Here is a 19,715-nt window from a genome sequence, read left to right as displayed (position 1 = left end):
ACAACTGCACTTGGCACGTCTGTCCTGAGGTAGAGTTAATTTTCCTCCTAGCAGCTGGTATGGTGCTGAGTTTTGGATTGAATAACGTTGATAACACACTGACGTTTTAGTTGTTGCCAAGCAGTCACGGACTTCTCAGCTTCTCATACTGCTGGGCCAATAAGTAGGTGGGTGGTGCCCAAGAGGCCGGGAGGGGACATGGCCAGGACAGCTGACCCAAACTGGTGAAAGGGACAGTCCATACCGTATCACCTCATGCTCAGTATATAACTGGAGGATAGGCAGGGAGGTGGTTTGGCTCAGGAACAAGCTGAGCATTGGTTTCAGGTAGTGAGCATTTGTGCTGTGCATCACTTATTTAATATTAATATTAATATCATCTTCCTTTTCTGTCCTATTAAACTGTCTTTATCTCAGCCCCCAAGTTTTACCCTTTTTTTTCTTTTCAATTCTCTCCCCCATCCTGCTGGGGATGGTGAGTGAGCCAACGGCTGTGGGGTTGTTTTGGCTGCCTGCCGGGTTAAACCATGACAACCTCTTACCTGACTACGGTGCGGATGCCGTGCCACTGCAGGAAGGATGCGGGCCCACCGCAGGGATGGCCGTCAGGAGGCCGGCTGCCTCCCCCGACAGGCGATGAGCGGCAGGGATATGCTGGCCTCGCCCCTGCATCTGTTTGCCAGATTTTTTCAGCTGGCTGCAACTGTTGTTTTGTAGCAACCTTGACGCATGATTAAGAGCTGGAAAAATGCCAAGGTTGCATTTTGATCCTGTGGTGCGTTGTTATTTTATCAGGGAATAAATCTTTTCTTCACTTGCTCAGCAGCGCATGAAGAAGTTTCTGCTTTTCCTTTTGGATTGTGAATATAGAGGGAAGAAAAATGGGTAGTTCAATACAAGTGGGTTCATGGCTTTTATCCCCACCGCTGTAATGAGCCTGATTCGAATGAGTTTGTCAGCAGCCAGGGCTTAGCTTCTAGCCTGCATCGTGCCGGGTAGCCTTGCTTTTGGCAGTGCCGCTCACATAATGGGGTTTGCAGCTTGGCTGTGGCTGTCCCAGTCCAAGCTCTGAAATGTGCTGCTAATAAGCCAGGGAGGGTAGTTAACCTCACAAATACATAAAACCTATTAATCTCTATTCCTGCTTAAATTGTATCCAGTTCCTGGTGTTCTTCATTTGGATTTCTCCTTGCTCCCACAAAATTGTCTCTAACTTGCTGTAGCACCTGCCCAGGCCGACTGCTCTGAAACTGGCATTGTGCTTGTTTCTTCCCTCTGCATCAGGAAGGATGGATTTTTGCCATCCCCAGCTTTCTTAGAAAAAGATTGATTTCTTTTCTAGGGAAAAGAATTATGTACTTTAAATACTCATTTTGTCATCCAGTATGTCACTGAAATCGGAATGAGATTTCCTAAAATTCTCTCCTCTGATAAATATCAGGAATGATCCCCCCTCCTGTGAGCTAGAAATCTGCTTACCGTATCAGCGGCTAAACTTGCTTGTCCAGCACTGCTAGAAAAGTGTTCACGGGGCAGGGGCTGACATACCCACCATGAGTGCCAACATGAAGAGCCGATAGTGATCTCATCCCTGCCCTGTAAGCACAGAGTCATGACTCCCAGCCAGTAAAGCGAGACTGCTGTGCCTACGTGCCCACCATGATTCAACAAGCCCTGCCAGACTTCTGTCCTGCTATGGGACTAGCAGAGGCAGCAGTGGCTGTGCTGGGTCCCTGTTTGCAAGCCTGCCCGCTTTCCCGTTGGGAGCTGGGGAGCTGTGGGTGAGGAGAACTAGTCTGACAAGGGCGGCTGCCTGCTCCCAACTACCATTTTTAGCAAGGACCCGCAAACAGGCTGGCACCGCTTGAGCAAGTTGCCTGTGGGAGAGAGCTGTCTGGAGCATGCTGTAGGGCTGGATGAATTGCTGTGGCAGGCCAGCATGATACAGCTTGCTCGCCCTGGGAAAGGAGAATAGCTAGGAGCTGGGTATGTGAGTAGTTTTGACAGCAGCAAGCCCTTTCTTCATCTGCTGTAGTGACCAGGGGCTGCTTGGGAACACACAGTGACCGTGCTGCGCCCGCGCTCAGGAAACACAGTGGATCTGGAAGGCTCAGACCTGCAGTGGGTGCACAGGAATCACTAGAACTCTTCAACTACAAAGACAAGGCAGAAACTTCCGTGCAAGCACATGAAAGGTATTTAATCTACCTGGTTTCACCTCCGTGTTTGCACTTTAGGTCAGGTGCTGACTGGCAGGTTTAAATAAGCAGTGCTGTATAGGGTTGCTGCCTTGGAAATTTAAAAACTAAACTGACCACCTTGGACAAATTGCTGCTCTTGCTGCTCAGTAGCTGTGACTGGTCTCCACAATCGCAGCTGCCCATAGTAAAATTCACCAAATGCCAACTCTGCTCTGTTTTTCACAGGTAAGCAGCTGAACAGACTTACTCATTCTGCTGAATCTTAGGCCTGAAAGTTCAAATTGTGTTACAGGAAGTTTTTCATCTGCATGTGACCAATCCAAAAATAGATCTTAGCAACCCTTGAGTCAGTTTGGTTGCTCTAGAGTGACCAGGGTAGGGTTAGAGCTAACAAAGTTGTTTTTTTTTTTTCCTTTAACCAAAAAGAACACTAAATACATGGTTTCCAAGCTAACCTAGGACCAAAATCTTCTAGGGTCAGTTGCTAGCCCTGTCAGAAACCCCCTTGGGCCGACTGCACTGACACTGATTCTTGCCTTTCTGCTGCTTGCAGTGGTAAGCAGAGATCTCACAGCATCGCGTTTGTATGCCCTACTTGTGTCACTGAGAGCAGCGAGGTCTGAGAGTGCAGCCACAGTAATGGGTAGCTGTGCTCTGGACGGACAATTTTCTAATTGTATTGGACTCTTAGCTCTAATTCTGAAGAGAGGACAACACAGAGGAAGCTACATTTAAAAATAGTTTCCCATGATCTCCTTACTCAGCTTTGTAGGAAATGGTGAGCGGGATGAGTGAATGACTGAGGTACCCTGTTTCCTTTCTCCAGTGAACTTATTGCCCAGTGTTTGGCTGGTGAATCTGTAAGCTGTGGTTCCGTTTTCAGAGCAATGGCAAACTGGAGAAACAAGGAATCGGAATTTTTTTTATTTTTTTTTTTGTGTGTGTGAAGTTTTCTAGTTGGCCAGCAAGCTGAAGCTGACCAACACAGCAACACAGAAATTCGGTTCTGAGTCACCCAAGGGAAAGATGCAAAGCATCCAATCTTCCATGCGTAGCGCACCAACACCTTCATCTGGTATCACACCTCTAGAGACAAAGTAGGAGAGGAAAGTCTCAGTATATTTGCTTTACTATATTTGTGTAATTTGAAATATTGGACACTAACAGATATTTAGATTGACAGTACTGTTCTGACTACATAGGCTCATCTCCCCATGATGGATTTTAAACATCTCAGGCAGCTGTTGACAGTCTGTCTGCAGGGTATAAGAGCCAATGAAAAAGTAAGATAAACTGAGTTTTAACTAAAGTAAGTATTGAGCCTGCATCTGTCTCTTCTACTGAATCCTGAAGTGTTCAGCTAACAATTTTCAGGACGGTTCTTGTTTTCTATGCAGTTGAAACTGATTCTTAGGACCGTTTTATTGTTTCCCCACAAATGAGTCCTTTAAAACTGCAGCTCTTGGTAGCCTGTGATTGCTGCAGTTTTTACTGCAGAGGCTTTTGGCTTTTGTTTCATTTTTTTAAAGGTTTTTGATGTCATGGCTGAAACAATGAAACCTGAGAAACGTGACTGCTGAGGTCTAAAACCACAAGAAAATGAAGGATCATGTTAGTACACATCTTTGAAATCACTCTTTTGCCTTTAAATAAAAAAACTCCATGACTTTTGTTTATTCAGCATTTGCAGTTGTTGTGTACTTGCTTTTGTTAGATTTCTACTGGCCTTGCAACAGATGAGTGCAAACTCACTTCTCATAAAATACTTGTGTAAATATTCACTTAGTTTATATTTGTTTACATACTGAGCAACAGAAGGAACCTCTTCCTCCATTCTGATAACGCAGCCTTTCTCTTCCCTCCTTTTTCTTTCAAGCTCCTAAGAAATGCTTAATCCTGAAAATTCCTGAATGCCATTGTGTTCAGTGACGATTGTTTTTGCATGTGGCGTGAATAAATACTACACACGGAGGTATGGGAATGGCTTGATCATATTACAGCCAGTCACACCTTTCCACCTCTGTAGCAGGAAAGGGACTGGTAGCACTGCACAGTGCTAACTCAGCCATGTGGATTAAATCTCAAGAGCACAGAAACTAAGAAGTGTCCATTGCAAATGCAAGTTACGGAGGCTGCTTCTCTAGGAGACCCAAAAAATGCAAACGTCACCACAATGTCAATCTCCAGTAAACCTTAAATTAGCTGGATAGGTGTCTGGGCATATGGACAGAAGAACAGGACCACCCCCTCCTTTCTTGTAAATTCAAGTCCCTAAAAATTATTTGCTACAGAACAAAGATAGTTTCCAAGGGCAGCACAGAGTGCAGTGAGGTAGCTGGGGAAAACTAAGCTTGCTGTGACTTGTGACTAGCATAAATAGGTTTAACAGTGCAAGGGCATGCTTCTCTGAAGGAGCTAGGCAGGTTCCTGCAGTCCTTGGTCCTGTCGCGTGGATCACTGCATAAGGCTCGAAGAGCCACGCGTGCCCCACCAGTTTGGTACCTGCTCCTTTCCCAGGGCCAGCAAGAGTACAATCTGCCATCACAACTCTGTGAAAGCGTGCTCTCATAACATTTACATTTCTTCTCATTCCCTTGCTTTTGGTTGTATTAGGAGGTCAAGTCATGCTAAGGAGAGGTCTGTTTGTTTTGTATACAGAGGAGTGTGGGAACAGTGGGAATGAGGGTGATGCGGCAGGAAGACGAGGAAGAGGAATAACTTCTTTTGCAGAATACAAACTCCAGGCATTTCTAGGGATTAAACAATCCTTTTACTCAAATGCTATGAGTTCATAAGCTATGAATTGCATGTAACTGTTATGGTCCAGTCTCATCTGTTCACTAGGAAGAAAATGCCCAATATAAAAAATACCTTAATGAAGTCACACTAGGCCAAATTATCCATCGAGTTGGGAATATGTAAGCCAAAGGATTATCTTTTATTATCTAGATTGAGACAGTTGGAAAACAAATGGACAAGCTTCTAGGGAATTTTGTGAAATAAATACTAGAAGTGAATTTCAGTCCCAGGGCAGAGACAGTGTCAAACAGTCACATACAAAAAAAATTGAATGCACTGAGAGAGGGGTGAGGACAACAGAAATTATACCAGTCCCCAATGCAAAGACTCAGCTATGCAGTCAGACACACACAGAGAAGTTAACTGCATTTTCATGAGAATGCAAAAACTTAAGAAAGCTAATGGGCAGAAAATAGCAGAACTACTAGCTATAGATACTAGCTGTAGTTGCATCGGCTACTCCAATGAACAGACAACTTTCTCAGGCTGCTTTGAAACTATGGGTCAAATTTACCCCTCAGGAAGATGAATAGCCTTCTTCACTAGATATATGCAGGTGTCAGCAAGAACACAGTTTGGATCTTGCCATTTTGAACAGTAAGAGTTTGTAGGATACAAACTCAAAATAGTCCTGGGGGAAAAATACTACACGTGCTTGTGCACCTTTCACAGCAACATCTGTCCTATCTGAGGAGTGGCAGTTTATTAATCATTACACTGCTTAATTAAAATTTATGATGGGCTATGAATGCAGATACAAAGTACAAACCCCTTGCCCTGCAGGGAGCCAGTTTCATGCTGTCAAAACCAGGCATCCTGTTTTCTTTCTAATTACTGAGTGTATCTCCTTCATTAAGGACAGTCCTTTTTCTTGATGCAAATTTCCATTTGAAGGGCTCAGTTATGCAACTTGTACTCAGACAAAACACGCATGGCCTGGATTTCAGTACAGCTTAGCTGCTTTACACCACCTGAGCATTTGGCCCAGCATTTTCCCCAGGCCCAGGCAGAAAATCAGCAGGGGTTCTGCCCGAAAATGGCAGAGGCTGGTGCAGAGGACTCTTGAGCAACATTGTGAGTTACCCGTAATGTTCTTCAAGCTGCAGTTCTCAATCTTGGCTGCCTGAAGCCAGGTACTTAAATGACGGGGAACTGAATAGGAGCTGCAGGTGGCAAGTAAATCTGAAAGTCAGGCTTTTAATTAAGTCTCTAAATACGGATTTCAGTGCCTGCATTAGAAATTTTACTTCAGACAATGTTCAGTCATGTCTTACTGCATGGTATGAACTAAATGGTTTATGAACAGCTCTAATAATAGAGGGTTGAAAACCTAATTTCTTATACTGGGAAAGATGCTTCTATACTAGGTATTTTAGTGAATTTCTAAAATGATAATGAATTTCTGGAAGTGCTTGCAATTAAATTGTAATGTGTCTCGTTTGCATTCTCGTGGGTGAGAAAACCACTCACCTTTGTTATGTTTTCTTCTTCAGCAGCTGTAGTGCTTGCAGGGTTACCACGTTAGTCAATTATAATCTTCTAATTACATGTTAGAATATTAATGGAGTTTGTAATGGCTTTTTTTCTTTCTGTGCTAGACTATCAAGAAATCTATTGATGAAAAACCACTATAATTTTCAGTTATTAAATGAACGTAATTAAGAAGACAAGGCCAAAGAAAAGAGTTGTTAGCAGTTATCTCCATGTAGAGTTGTTAGCAGTTACTTCCATGTACTTTCTAGCAATGGAGGGATTTCATGGAGAAGAACTGAAAGGGCAGTTTCCTTGCTGTATAAAAAGCTCAGAGATATGTTCTTCCTGGAATCCAGCATCTCCCCAAGACAAATGCACCTTGAAGGGATTTTTTTTTCTTCTTTTTTTTTTTTTTTCCTGCAGGTCTGCCTCATCCCAGCCCTTGTGCAGAGAAACTCTCAAGGGATCTCTGCTCAAGGTTGCCTTTGAATTTTCTGAAGCGAAATATGTGCAGTGCAGGAAGGGCTCAGGCAGGAAAACTTCATAGGGTTTTTCAGAGTCGTCTGTGTGTGCACAGATTTCTGTGCCCTATCCAGGCCATATAACACTGGAGTAAAAGTCCTCTCACATCTGGGCATGGGTGAAGAACAGCTGCGTAGAAAAAATTGTTCCATGTGTTGTGGGATCAGTTCAGTATTTCCACCACCACCGAGTGTGTAGTGCTAAAGAAATACATAAATATAATTATTGTATTTACTGTAAAGCAGGTTATTAGGGCCAGGTCTTTTGCTTACAAAACTGCCTGTGACTTTGATACTACCTGGCTTTGAATGTAAAAAATAAGAGGTAGATAAAATTACATAAGACGGATCTAAATATTGCAGTAATCAGTGCAGCAACTTCTAATTTTTAAAAGCTGTAAATCATAGCCTCTTTGCTGAACATTTTGGCTCCTTTACACAGAATTTGAGGAGATGTAAGAACTTAAAAACAGAAATCAGTTAATGGAGGGCACCTAAACCAACGGAAGGAAATGATTTCAAAGAGCTAAGCAGGATGTATCTCCTATAAACCAGTTGAAAGAAACATTCTTGCGCTCTTTTTCTGTCCTAATAAATATTTCATTTATTTCAAGATTCAGCATGAGGCATTAGAGAAAAATCTATCAAAATACTCTCTGATTTGCTTTCTTAAACATTAGAGTTCAAATCTGTGTTCTGTCTTAGATGCAAGAGTTTGGGTGTCATGCCAGAGAGGATCCCCTGGCACACCTGATCTATTGGGCTGTATGGGACTGGAAATTCTGAGCAAGTGAATACAGCCAGTGGTGTACTCGGACAATATTTCAGTGCCCTGAGTAGCTTTCTCCACCTTCCCATCTCATGGACTGAGCGCTGAAACACCTTGCTGCAGCCCCTCTGCTTGCCCTAATGCTGCTGTATATCATGGCTGCTGCCTCTTCCTCCAGCCAGTACAGATCCCCTGGGAACACTGGTTTTCTAGCAGGGTCACTGGCTGCCCATTACCTGCTGCTGCCTCCACCTCATCTCCTGCTGCTTCAAGCTTCACAGAGTATTTGCTATACTCCTCTTTTTACCCCAATATTGATACGGTCCAGCCCACCCCAGCCTCGGGACCAGCCTGTGCAGTGGCACTGCAGATGCCCTTCTGCAAAAGTGGAGGCACTTAAGGAACAAAAAGCTGGGATTTTTGTGGATTTTAGCAGATAAATATTCATGGTGTCTTGAGGCTCCCAGTTGGCATTAGTTACTGATTTATTTCCATTATTTTCCAACACTTAAGCATGCACTGCCATGCAGCACATATAAGTTTCTTTATCCACAAGGCTTTCAAAGTGAGATCTGCAAAGCTACAAAGATTTAAGTGCATGCCTAACTTTATGTCCCAATAAAGCAGAAGGAACAGGCATCTTAAGCGCATGTGCACATCTCTGCAGGATTTGCATCTCATTTCTAATATTTCTGCTGGTATCAGAGGAGGCTGTAACAAAGGAGTAAGATTAAAATATGAGGCAGAAAAGATTAGTATAAATGCAAAAAAGATGTAAGAGTGATTACTTATTGTATTTTTAATTATGCTGCAGGTAGTCAGGTCGCTGAACAGCTCAATTCTCAACGTTCAGCAGCAGTAATGATTAAAAACGTCTGCATAGTTAATGCCATTCACCCTCCCGGCTTCTTTAGTATGGGATCACTGTTCATCTTGGAGACATCCTAAAGGGCAAACATTTGAAGATAACACAGGTTGGGGGTTCCCTCAACTCATTTCATGCATACCTGATCTCAGTGTAAATAGCTAGCTTAGATATGCCAGCTGTGCGGTCCCAGCAGGACAGAAGGTAGTTTGTTTTGCCTCGGAGGCAAACTATTGAAAAACGTCGAATTTGTATTCTTAGGACTGATCTAGAAACTTTTATTGTGAACATGTTACCTATGGCCTGTTTCACAGAGTGGGAAATTAATGTTAGAATATCATTACCATACCAGTAAAGGCTTTATATTCAAGTTATATCCCAGACAGAGATGCAAAGTTGCAAATACTGTATGAAAAACTGCCAAAGCCTAATGCCCTATTTTTAGGAAGTTAAGCATAGAGCTATGAATAAAATTATGATTTGCATTTGAAATTCCTGAGACAACACAAACTGGCTAAAAACGTAGGCCATAATTTATGCGTCAAAAGTGCCATGAGCAACTGATGCATTTTGCTATTTTATAGCAAGCTGAATGCATACAGATCAGGTTTAGACCTTACTACCAGAAAGTCCTTTTGATAAATTACATGGTAAAACAAAACAAAAAAAAACCCCAATTAACAACGTACCAGCACTGTTTGTTAGCATAAAACATCCTTGTGTCCACTTCTCAGTATTTTATGGCTGTTTCCATCTTATTTTCAGTCTCTGCTCAGGCAGGAGGGAGGTCTTTGGCTCAAGGTGAGCATGTAACGACAACTCTTGTTGCTGGAATTGCTCGTGAGAGGCAACGTCAGGCAGGAATTCGGCTAGCTACCTGGGAGCAGTTTAGTGAAAGGATTTTATTTTTTTTCCTCTTGTGAGTGTAATTTTTTGTAAGACTATGAATGTTTGCTCAGACAGATGGAAAGAGTTCCAGGGTACAATAACCAGTGAAATAAGCATATTCAGCTATTCATAATCTGACCAATGTCGAAAGTTGGTTTTGTCTGGACCAGAATATCCTCTGCAGTGGCTGTGCTCTGGCAGGAGAACCAGAAAGCCAAAATAATTAGAAATGAAACTGTGGCCGGTTACTTCAGCAGCGAAGCCCTAAAGCCACCTTTGCCTGATGATCCTCTGGGCTGGTACCCAGGGTCAGCCAGGTGGTTACTAGCCTGCATCATGTTCATCTCTTCCTCTCTCTGCTGGATCTTTTCCTTTTACTGGCTACTGGAGTAGGTATTTGAGGCAATATTTATTTCAGAGAGACATTCCTTCTTCACTGCTTTGAAGGTTAATAAAAATCTAAGCCTTTATCTACCAATGAGTTCACTCCATGCCTATAGTTCAGACCTTTTTTCCTGCATGGAAGATTTATTCTCTGTCACAGCTTGCATGCGTACCGTGAGTTTGCAGGAGCAGGATATTCTTATGTCACAGCATGCAAGAAAGTAATGATGAGCTATTAATCCTGATTGTTTTCCGAAAGTATTAAGTAAGAAAATGTCAGGCCACAAGACAGCTGTAAGCTATCTAAATGTCTTGCTTTTCTTTCTATTGCTCTTAGCATATAAAGAGAGGAATTTGAGTGTTTTTGAGATCTGACACTTGGGATCACAGCCACAGCAAATAGTTCCGTTTCAGACCCAGAAACCTAACCCAAACTGTGTATACTAAGAAGAAACACAAACACAGTGCTAATGTACACAAGTTAAACTGTACAAAACTGGTTTTCTCTCTTCATTAACCTTCACCTGATGTGTTATTCAAGTATTGTTTTCCTAGTTGGATTTTCAGCCTCACTGAACTGTTTAAAATTCTTGCTCCCATTAAATCAATATCAACTATTTTACGATGCAGAGCTGGCTTCTCCAGTTTTGAAAACAATGTTTGCTAAATTTCTTCTTTTGATTAGTTTATTTTAAATTATTTACCTTTTCACATTCCTACAGATTGGAAACCTTTTGTCTGTGATTTCTTCAATTCTTTTTTAAGGACAATGGACTGGAATTTCACTTGCAGTAAAAGATTTGGCACTGTATTTTGCACTTCTCTGAGGAGGTGCAGATGTTTTCAGAGAAGAGCTCGTGCAATGAGAATATGAAAGGGGATTATGGCTTTGCAGGCAGGATAAGCTACATTGCATTTACCGCAAGATAAGAGTGAACTTGGGCAGTTGCAGTAGAGGAACTGATGTTCTGTTGGTTTCCACCACAGTATTCTTGTGCTAACCTAAGAAAGTCAACACAAGGGTTTAACAGAACTTAAAAAAACAAAACTTTTAAAATTAATGCAGATTGACTTCCTGTTATACCCCCCATAGACAGGATCTAAAGGTGTGGAGTTAATGAATACTTTTGCTAAAACAACACTAGCTCGGCAGTCCGATGCTCTCCCTGAGAAGTAAGCTGGCATTAGGCTATCGCCATGTAAAGCAAGGGAGGCTCTGCTGTAGCCAGCCATGGGCATGTCTTGTTCTGAAATAGCTGTGAAGCAGATTAAACCTCGAGTGGTTAAACAACCTCACATAGACCGTGAGGTTAGAGTGTGCACACCGGTGGTCACTGCAGAGTAGCAGCACTACACCTGTGTGCACCTTCGCTGGGGCCAGAGTTGCTCATGCTTTTCTCCAGGATTCCGATAAATGGGCACGCAGGAAGCAATGGTGGGGAGAGGATAAGTATCATTCTATGGTGGAGCAACAGAGAATGAGGAGTGGTTTGACACGTTAATCTGTCAACAGCAGATAAGGTGAAGTGATGTGGAGAGTCTCTGTGGTTTGGAAATTAGCAGCTGCAAAGAAGGATGCTAAGCCCAAAGAATGAAGAAGCTGGGCATGGATATGCTTTCAGGGCCCCTAATTATTCTTTAGATTATTTCTACTGCAGTAAATAATAATGATTTAAAAAGTGGTTTCAAAACCTGTGTGTGCACTTGTGTATTTATGAGAGGTATTGTCTGAAGTTGCCAATACGGTTGGATGTGTGGGGAAAAGTGTGACTAGATTGTTTCGGATCCGCAAGAGAGTATTGCTGTTTTCAGGTGTGTAGGGTGGATTTGTGGGTCTGCATTCTTGGCAGGTTTGTGAGTCAGGGTCTCGAACCTCAGAGCAGCCCAGGAGAGCCAGCCTAGGGCTGTCAGTATGCTGGGTCATAGAAATGTAAGGACCCAGTGAAGCAGCCTGACTGTGTCTGTATAGGGAGAATTATATGAGCAAGGTCCTGAGTATATAGCTACCACAGGATTTGCATGAGTATATGTAGGTAAGTATCAGAAAACTCAACATCCTTTAAACGGTCTGTTGGTTTAAGTCATTTTATTGGAGAATCTTGCTGAAAAGCTTTGGGAGCCTTTGACTATAGTCTCAGCTGGCATGGTTTGTTTTCTTTTTGATGTGTCACATGAGAATTATCTGTATAGAGGTGAGGTGCCCTGGAGAGCTGCAACTCAGCCAGCCATATGTTTAGGTAATGATACAACCCAATTCCAGCTGTTGTTCAATACACACTTCGTAATCTTATTGGTAAAATTATCAGTTGTTATAACATCCAGGCGTATGTGTGGCCGCGTGTGGACTCAGCCGTAGCACGGGAGTTTGCCTAGAAGGAGGAAAGACAACTTTTCTGGAAGGCATTTCTTTGGGACAGGCCTTAACATTTTTTTCAGCATAAATTGCTTTCTGTTCAAGTACAGAATTTCTCCTTCCATGATTTGTCTCATCCTCCAAGACAAACTGGCTGAAATTAATGCATGTTGGGAATGGCAGAAGCTGTTCCTAGCAATACAAGAGTGTGCTGACTATATGTATTTCATACTGTACCATTTCATATATTGAGTATATATAGTGCACGCTGCATCTCTTCACAACTGGTGTCTTCACATGCCTTAGGTCATTTTAACCTTGTATCATCTTGTGGTTTTGATACCAACACACACAGGTATACATATGCGTTAGCACTTCAGCTCAAGGCTTATTCTAATGGCTATGTTGGCTGCACAGTACTCCTTGCAGGTCCTGGATTTTCTTATCTGGTGTGACGAGAAGCACATCTTGTCCCTTCTTAACAGAGGTCACCAAAATGCCAGGATCTACAAGCAACTGTGACTTCAAATGCAGGAGAAGGGAGCACCCTCAAGACCCTTCTCCATTTATTTTTGGGCTCCTCTGAGAAACTGCAGAAGAATTACAAAACTTAGTAGCGTTCCTTTTCTGCTCGCCGATGCTGAAGCACAGGGGCTGCTGTTTAGTGAATTGTGAATGGATTTCCCCAGAATGTCTCTGCCCTTTCCAGGGCAGTTCATCTCATACCTGTAACTGCACCTGCGCAAAGGAGGTTTTGACCCCTCTCTCTGTGCCTTTACTGATGAACTGAGATTTCCTAAGATAAGACTTAGGGAATCTGACAAAAATTCTCTATCATCTAGTTCAGAAAAAACATTTCTACATGCAGTTTTAAGACACCAGCAGGTCAGGCCAGCAATGTAAACTGCTGGGGCCAAATTTAAAGCCCAGTTTTTAAATTATAGGGGCTTCTTGGTTTAATTGCCATCAGAGTGGAGCGTCTAGACTGTGCTGTGAAAAGGGAGGCTACTTTTATCAAGATGCTTTCACAAACACTAACAGGCACTATTTAGCCTTGTTTAAAAATATTCAGAGTGGCACTCGTGTTTTCAAAGACCCCTGGGCAAGCATAAAATTTTAAGAGCAGTTTATTTTATATCACTTTAAGTGACTTAGAACAAAGGTGCAAAATAATTGTGGTGCCACAGGTATTCTGTATGCATGGCAAGGGAAAATGCTGACTTTAACTGTATCAGGAATCACAATTTTTGTAAATTTTTGGGGGTGTATATTTTTGCTGCAAATACCTAATTAAGCAGAGAACTAGTGAGTATGGACTTGTGGAAGTTTTATTAACAGGACTCTTTTAGCCTCTTAATTGTTACTGAAAGTCAAATGTTACCAAACCCTCAAGCCTATTCAGTGTCTGTTCAGGTAAAGATGCATGCCTGTTATTTGTCGATTTTCTGACCCTTGCATTACAAAGACAATATTATTCTTGGTGCTCTATGGCCTGTGTGTATACTGCTGGTTAGCGTGAAAATCTAGAGAGGGAAACATTTTCAGAAACCTTGTGCTGATATGCCACATATGGCCACTGGTTTTAGCCATTCACCAGCACGGTGACACTCTGCTATGAACATGTAGCCCTACTCGGCGTATGCATTAGTAAATCCGCAGCCATGTATTCTGGAAATCCTGACTGATAGCTGCTGAAGAGCTACTGGTAACACTCTTTCATAAACACTCAGGGCATTACTTTCTTGTCTTCAACGAGTCACAAGTAAAATATTTTAGCTTAAACTGCAAGGCTTTTATTTTTTTTTCCACTATTTTACTGGCTTTACCAGGTCAGGAAACTCCACAGATGGCAGATTTATATTAAGTATTTAGGCTATATTGGTTTTATTCCAAATTCTTTGCAGCTGTATGCTTTGTCAGGCTTCCCTCTTATCAAATATTCACAGTGGGTTTGCATGTGACTCCATGTTGCAATAGTGATAGTTGTTATAACATTACCCATGGTGTAAAACTACTATGATGTAAAACAACCACAGTGTTAAAACTGATACTCTGGTGATGGAGCAAGAAAATGTTTTTGTTACCCCATAAATTTTTTTCAAGACAGCTAACTTCTCCCCCTTAAAATGGGATTAAGAATCTGTAATTTTTAAGATTTTTGAACTCATAATCTGGTATTTTATATTGTCAATTGTAATATTTTAAAAGATCATTTCAACTCATATATTTCACTTTGTCTTCTTTAATTTTAGTATTGTTAAACATTTTAAGCATAATATCATTCCAAAAATTGTAAGACCTGCTTGCTGACAGTTTAGAAGTTACTGGGAGGAAAATGGGAAGACAGACATATAAACACACACATAGAATAGGATCACAGAAACCTTTCTATTCTGTGTATTTGTGTGTATGTCCCTTTGAAGCTTTTCTCTATATATCATTCCTATCCTAGCCTATAGATGACCAGCAAGTTGGCCTGCAGAAAAGACAGCGTGTGGATCTAAAGCTGCTGGAGATCTGACACAGTTACTTAAAATCATCCATACGTTTGTGAACAAGTCACCCATTAGTTTGGATTTTGATTAGATTATATGTAGAGATGATCCCGATTAATCGATTACTGGGACAACAGATTACAGTGTTTAGGTATTTATACTATGGCACCTACTCTCTCTCTCTGCACTGAATTTGTTATTCTCTTGTACAGGTTTTAGGGAGCAAGCCAGCACTTCCTGAGTGTGGTGATGATGATGATGAGCTGGCTGATATTACGAACAGAAGAAGCGCTAAACTATATATGGTAAGTTATTTATTTATTTATTTATTTTAGTTAGGTACGCTCAACAGTATTCATGCATTCATTCATTCCTCATATATAGAGCTCTGGTTTCAGTTACAGAACTGCAGTTGTGTTAATTGATGTGCAGCCAATGGACGAGTTCCTCAAAGGATGTCAATCAGACAGCCCAGGTAATTTGAGGGAAAAAAATGGATTACAGTCCTGTTTACTCAGGAAACAAGCATGGCCTCTGAACTACTCAGTGCAGGTCATAGAAGAATTAACTGGTCTTAAACTGTATTTCCTCTCTTCTTGATTTTAACAGTGGGAGTTTTAGTAGTCATGTATGATTTGACAGTGGGATCAAGTGCACCCTCAGCAAGTTTGCTGACAACACCAAGCTGTGTGGTGCAGTCAATGTGCTGGAGGGAAGGGATGCCATCCAGAGGGACCTTGACAGGCTTAAGAGGTGGACCAGGGCAAACCACGTGAAGGTCAACAAGGCCAAGTGCAAGGTCCTACACATGGGTCGGGGCAATCCCAAGCACAAATACAGACTGGGCAGAGAATGGATTGAGAGTAGCCCTGAGGAAAAGAACTTGGGGATGTTGGTGGATAAGAAGCTCAACATGACCCAGCAGTGTGCACTTGCAGCCCAGAAAGCCAACCGTGTCCTGGGCTGCATCAAAAGAAGTGTGACCAGCAGGTCAAGGAAGGGGATTCTTTCCCTCTGCTCTGCCCTCATGAGACCCCACCTGGAGCTCTGGGGTCCCCAGTATAAGAAGGACATGGAGCTGTTGGAGCAAGTCCAGAGGAGGGCCACAAAGATGATCAGAGGGCTGGAGCACCTCTTCTATGAAGACAGGCTGAGAGAGTTGGGGTTGTTCAGCCTGGAGAAGAGAAGACTCTGGGGAGACCTTATAGCAGCCTTCCAGTACCTAAAGGGGCCTGAAAGAAAGCTGGAGAGGGACCGTTTACAAGGGCATGTAGTGATAGGACAAGGGGCCTTAAGCTGAAGGAGGGTCGATTTAGATTAGATGTTAGAAAGAAATTCTTTACTGTTAGAGTGGTGAGGCACTGGAACAGGTTGCCCACAGAAGCTGTGGATGCCCCCTCCCTGGAAGTGTTCAAGGCCAGGTTGGATGGGGCTTTGGGCAACCTGGTCTGGTGGAGGGTGTCCCTGCCCATGGCAGGGGGTTTGGAACTAGATGATCTTTGAGGTCCCTTCCAACCCAAACCTTTCTATGATTCTATGATTTAGTTATTCTTCACAGGGTTTGAGAGATGGACAGTTATGTTATATTTTATATATAAATCCAAAGGAATTTGAATGCAAAACTCCTTTCTTTTGCCATACCCTTTTCCTCCTTCCTCACCTGCAATGGCTTAACACTAGGACAGTGCCACTATATTACTGCTTATAAACAAAATGGATTAAATATTTACTTCATTTAAATCAGTAGGAGTTTTATGACTACATTCAGTAAAGTTATGATTTTTTCCTCATGTGATGCTAGGCATACTGCTCTTTCCTAGAAGAGGCATGGAATTTATTCTTTCAACTAACAATACAGTATCTTACTTATATACAAGGCTACACAACTATTTCTTTTTCTTTTTCAGAAAAAAAAAAAAAGCCAAAACCCAAACTATTTCCAGGCCTGTATTTTCTCTTTTTTTTTCTTTCCACAGCTCCCCTTTCTTTCATATTCTCCCACTTGAGCAAAGAAGTGAGAAAGTATTTGAAAAGGAGGATGTTTTTAACGAAATCTAGAAAAAACTGTATCCTCCCCCCTCCCAATAAAAAAAAAGATTATTTTCTCTTGAAGACTGCAAGAAGAGTATGTTTTTTCACAAGCTCTCATTAGCATCGAGATCTGGACCTTTGCCTTCAGCACTTTGTGCTCTGGCTTATGCAATGAGATTGCCTTGTGTGACAGAAAAGAAACTTTCATTGGCATACAATGTACTTTCTTCCCTTCCCCATAGTCACTTAACAAGAAAGTTTTGGTCAACAAGTGGCAACACTGACAGCACTGAGTGCTACTGGATCCCCATGTGTGTGACCTCTTAGGTGCCACCTACAGTCCTTCGAAGCTGCTGCAAAGTGCGAGATAGGATGAGTGACTCCCTCTGCAGCTCCTGCATCCCACAGACCACAGCAGGATGGAGCCACCTCTCTCCCTGGCTGTTACGTGACCTTGCCCCTACCCATATTTGTGGCTGGGGTTTACAAGAAGCCTGTATGAGGTGATCCATGTTACAAGGCCATTTTCAGTCCTTGTTGTCTATGTGCTGTGTTCAGTTCCCATTAATCATTCCATTCTTGCCAAAAAATCTGGCACCTTTTTGTCTTTATAGCAGGGTTTTAGGGAGAAAAAAAACAGAAAAAAAAAGAAAAAAAAAGAAAAAAAGAAGGAAAAGAAGGCCTGTAGTATAATCAGGACCACTGTAGTAAGACTATACTAGTAAGACTATAGTAAGACTATTCGCTTGCAGCGAATTTTGGATTCTGTGGGTATCTATTAAATTCCTGTAAGTACATAGGTCCTGCTAAAAGACCTCTGTTAGCTAAACGGAAACGTGCTGCAATATAACAGGGAGTGTTAAAGTCAGGAGACAGGTCTACGGTGAGCCCTCACAGTAGGTATAATAGTTGATTTTTATTTGTTGTATGCAGTGGTAATTTCCGTCTTGTGCTTCTATAATATACAATATAAGATATAATGCTGTATTTAAAATTAATATTTAATTATGAAAGGAAGTAAAGATTGCTAGAAAAGTGGAAGCCACAACAGTAATAACTTCTTTTCAGTAGCAGTAACTGGTCTTTTCAGCTACACAGGACTGAATTTTAAAAGGTTATATAGGTCTACATGAACTTACAATGTTGGTAGAAGTTACAAAGCAGATTCTGCAACAGGTCTTATATGACAGTTTCCAATTAAAGAACTGCAGGCTATAAATGTATTTCACTTGTCAATATCAGTGCAGGACTATTTTATTATAATTTCAAATGTTCTTGTTCAGCATGTGCATGTACCTTTGGCTTCAGTGCAGGTTGCTTGGTAGCAGAAGATGACACTTGGAGACTCCACCAGCTCAGCTCAGCATATAGGGTGGGCTGAAGAAAATACAGATTTTTAACTGTGAGGTGTTCACTGAATGAGCAGCTGAATTGAAAGTGGAAGAGAAACAGATTTATTTTAAGAAGTTGTGAGACAGGGATCCCAAAAACTCACTAAAATTAACACTACATCTCCCTCTATTGGATGTAAAATGAAATGAAATAATAAAAAAAATCTTACTAGCCTACTGTCCTTTCCAGCAGCACCCAAATTTCATACAGCCATTTATATAGGAATGGTGACTGATTTTTGTAGTAATTTTGGGAGCAGCAATTAATTTGGTTATAAAAGCCAGAGTTGATCTGAATTTGAAATAATTGCTTTCTTAGGTGTCAGATGCAAGTGGATCCATGAAGGTGTCTGTGGTAGCAGAGGAAAACCCCTTCTCCATGGCTATGCTTTTGTCTGAGGAGTGCTTCATTTTGGACAACGGTGCTGCAAGGAAGATCTTTGTGTGGAAAGGTAAGAGATCACTTCTGTGCAAAGGCAGAAGCTACATGGACATATCTAAGGAGTCAACACAACACCCTCGGGACACTAGCAAGAATTTAATACTGGCTGGACACAGTACCCTGCACACAGTTCTTCCATGGTGCGGTCAATGGACAAGGATTGCTCATGTGAGTAAGGGCCTCAAGACCAAGCCCTGTCTGTGGATCCTGGCTATCTTTGAGGCATCTGTAAGATTGGGTGCTTAAATGCTTATTGCAATTATAGAGCAAACAAAGAATCCTACAAGTTTTGCATATTGCCATCAAATCCCTGTCTTCTGGGACAAAATGTGGACACTGGAGGTTTGATAATGGGTAGATATTATATTTCCATACATTACTCCACAGAGGTGTGAAATTGAAAGGTGAGTGTCCCAGGCATCAACTAAAAGCATAAACTTGCAAATACTTTGATGCTTCTCTTTTTCTTGTGAATATTTCTCTGTGGTGTCATCCGTGCTTGTAGACGTGCCTGCAATTGCTCTGAATGATCATTTCTCAGGAGAATACTGCTACTGAGGAATTACTTTTGCACGCCTCGTAGCTGGATTGTTGTGGTACTGCTGTTGCATCCAGTGCTGAGGATATCCCCTTTTTTGTCTGAGGCAGTGTATTAATTATTATGTGGCATTTGCGTTTCTTTTTACCATGTGCAATAGCAAATAATTAATTGATGCAGTTGTCAAATTGCTGAAGTCAGTCCAGGAAGCATTGTAAGCATTTTGCTTGAAAACTTCATTTGCAGTTAGGGAAATAGCCTTTCAAAGTGAGCATTTTGGGAGCGCTGTGCTCAGATAGCCAATAGGATCAGGCATAGAATAAATAAAATACAATGTAGGCCCTTTGAATGTGGCCCTTTGTGCTCCTCTGTGCATCCTCACTTTGCTACTGTTAGCTACAATAATGTGTGGAAAAACCCCATTAGTCTGTGAGTCTCACCCTTGCCCTGGGAGGCTGCAGTTATCATCTCTGCTGGAAATCTTCAGACCACTAAGCTGAGAAGTGTGAATTACTTCGCTAATAGTCTCATTCAAGACGGAATACAATGAATAGCTTATCAGAGC

At 41.9% G+C, this 19,715-nt stretch overlaps 1 protein-coding gene across 1 annotated transcript in view; it reads left to right on the top strand.

The window, feature by feature from the left end:
• SCIN (scinderin) overlaps positions 1–19,715 on the top strand; it is a 54,616-nt gene that overhangs the window by 21,995 nt on the left and 12,906 nt on the right. The window contains exons 5-6 of the mRNA XM_075746092.1: positions 14,961–15,053; positions 18,490–18,622. Of these exons, the coding sequence (XP_075602207.1) occupies positions 14,961–15,053; positions 18,490–18,622 (226 nt within the window). The remainder of the gene's footprint in view (positions 1–14,960; positions 15,054–18,489; positions 18,623–19,715) is intronic.

This window comes from Balearica regulorum, chromosome 2 (assembly GCF_011004875.1).
Source record: "Balearica regulorum gibbericeps isolate bBalReg1 chromosome 2, bBalReg1.pri, whole genome shotgun sequence".
Taxonomy (NCBI): Eukaryota; Metazoa; Chordata; class Aves; order Gruiformes; family Gruidae; genus Balearica; species Balearica regulorum.
Note: the sequence above shows the minus strand (reverse complement) of the source record. Positions and strands in the feature narration are given on the sequence as shown.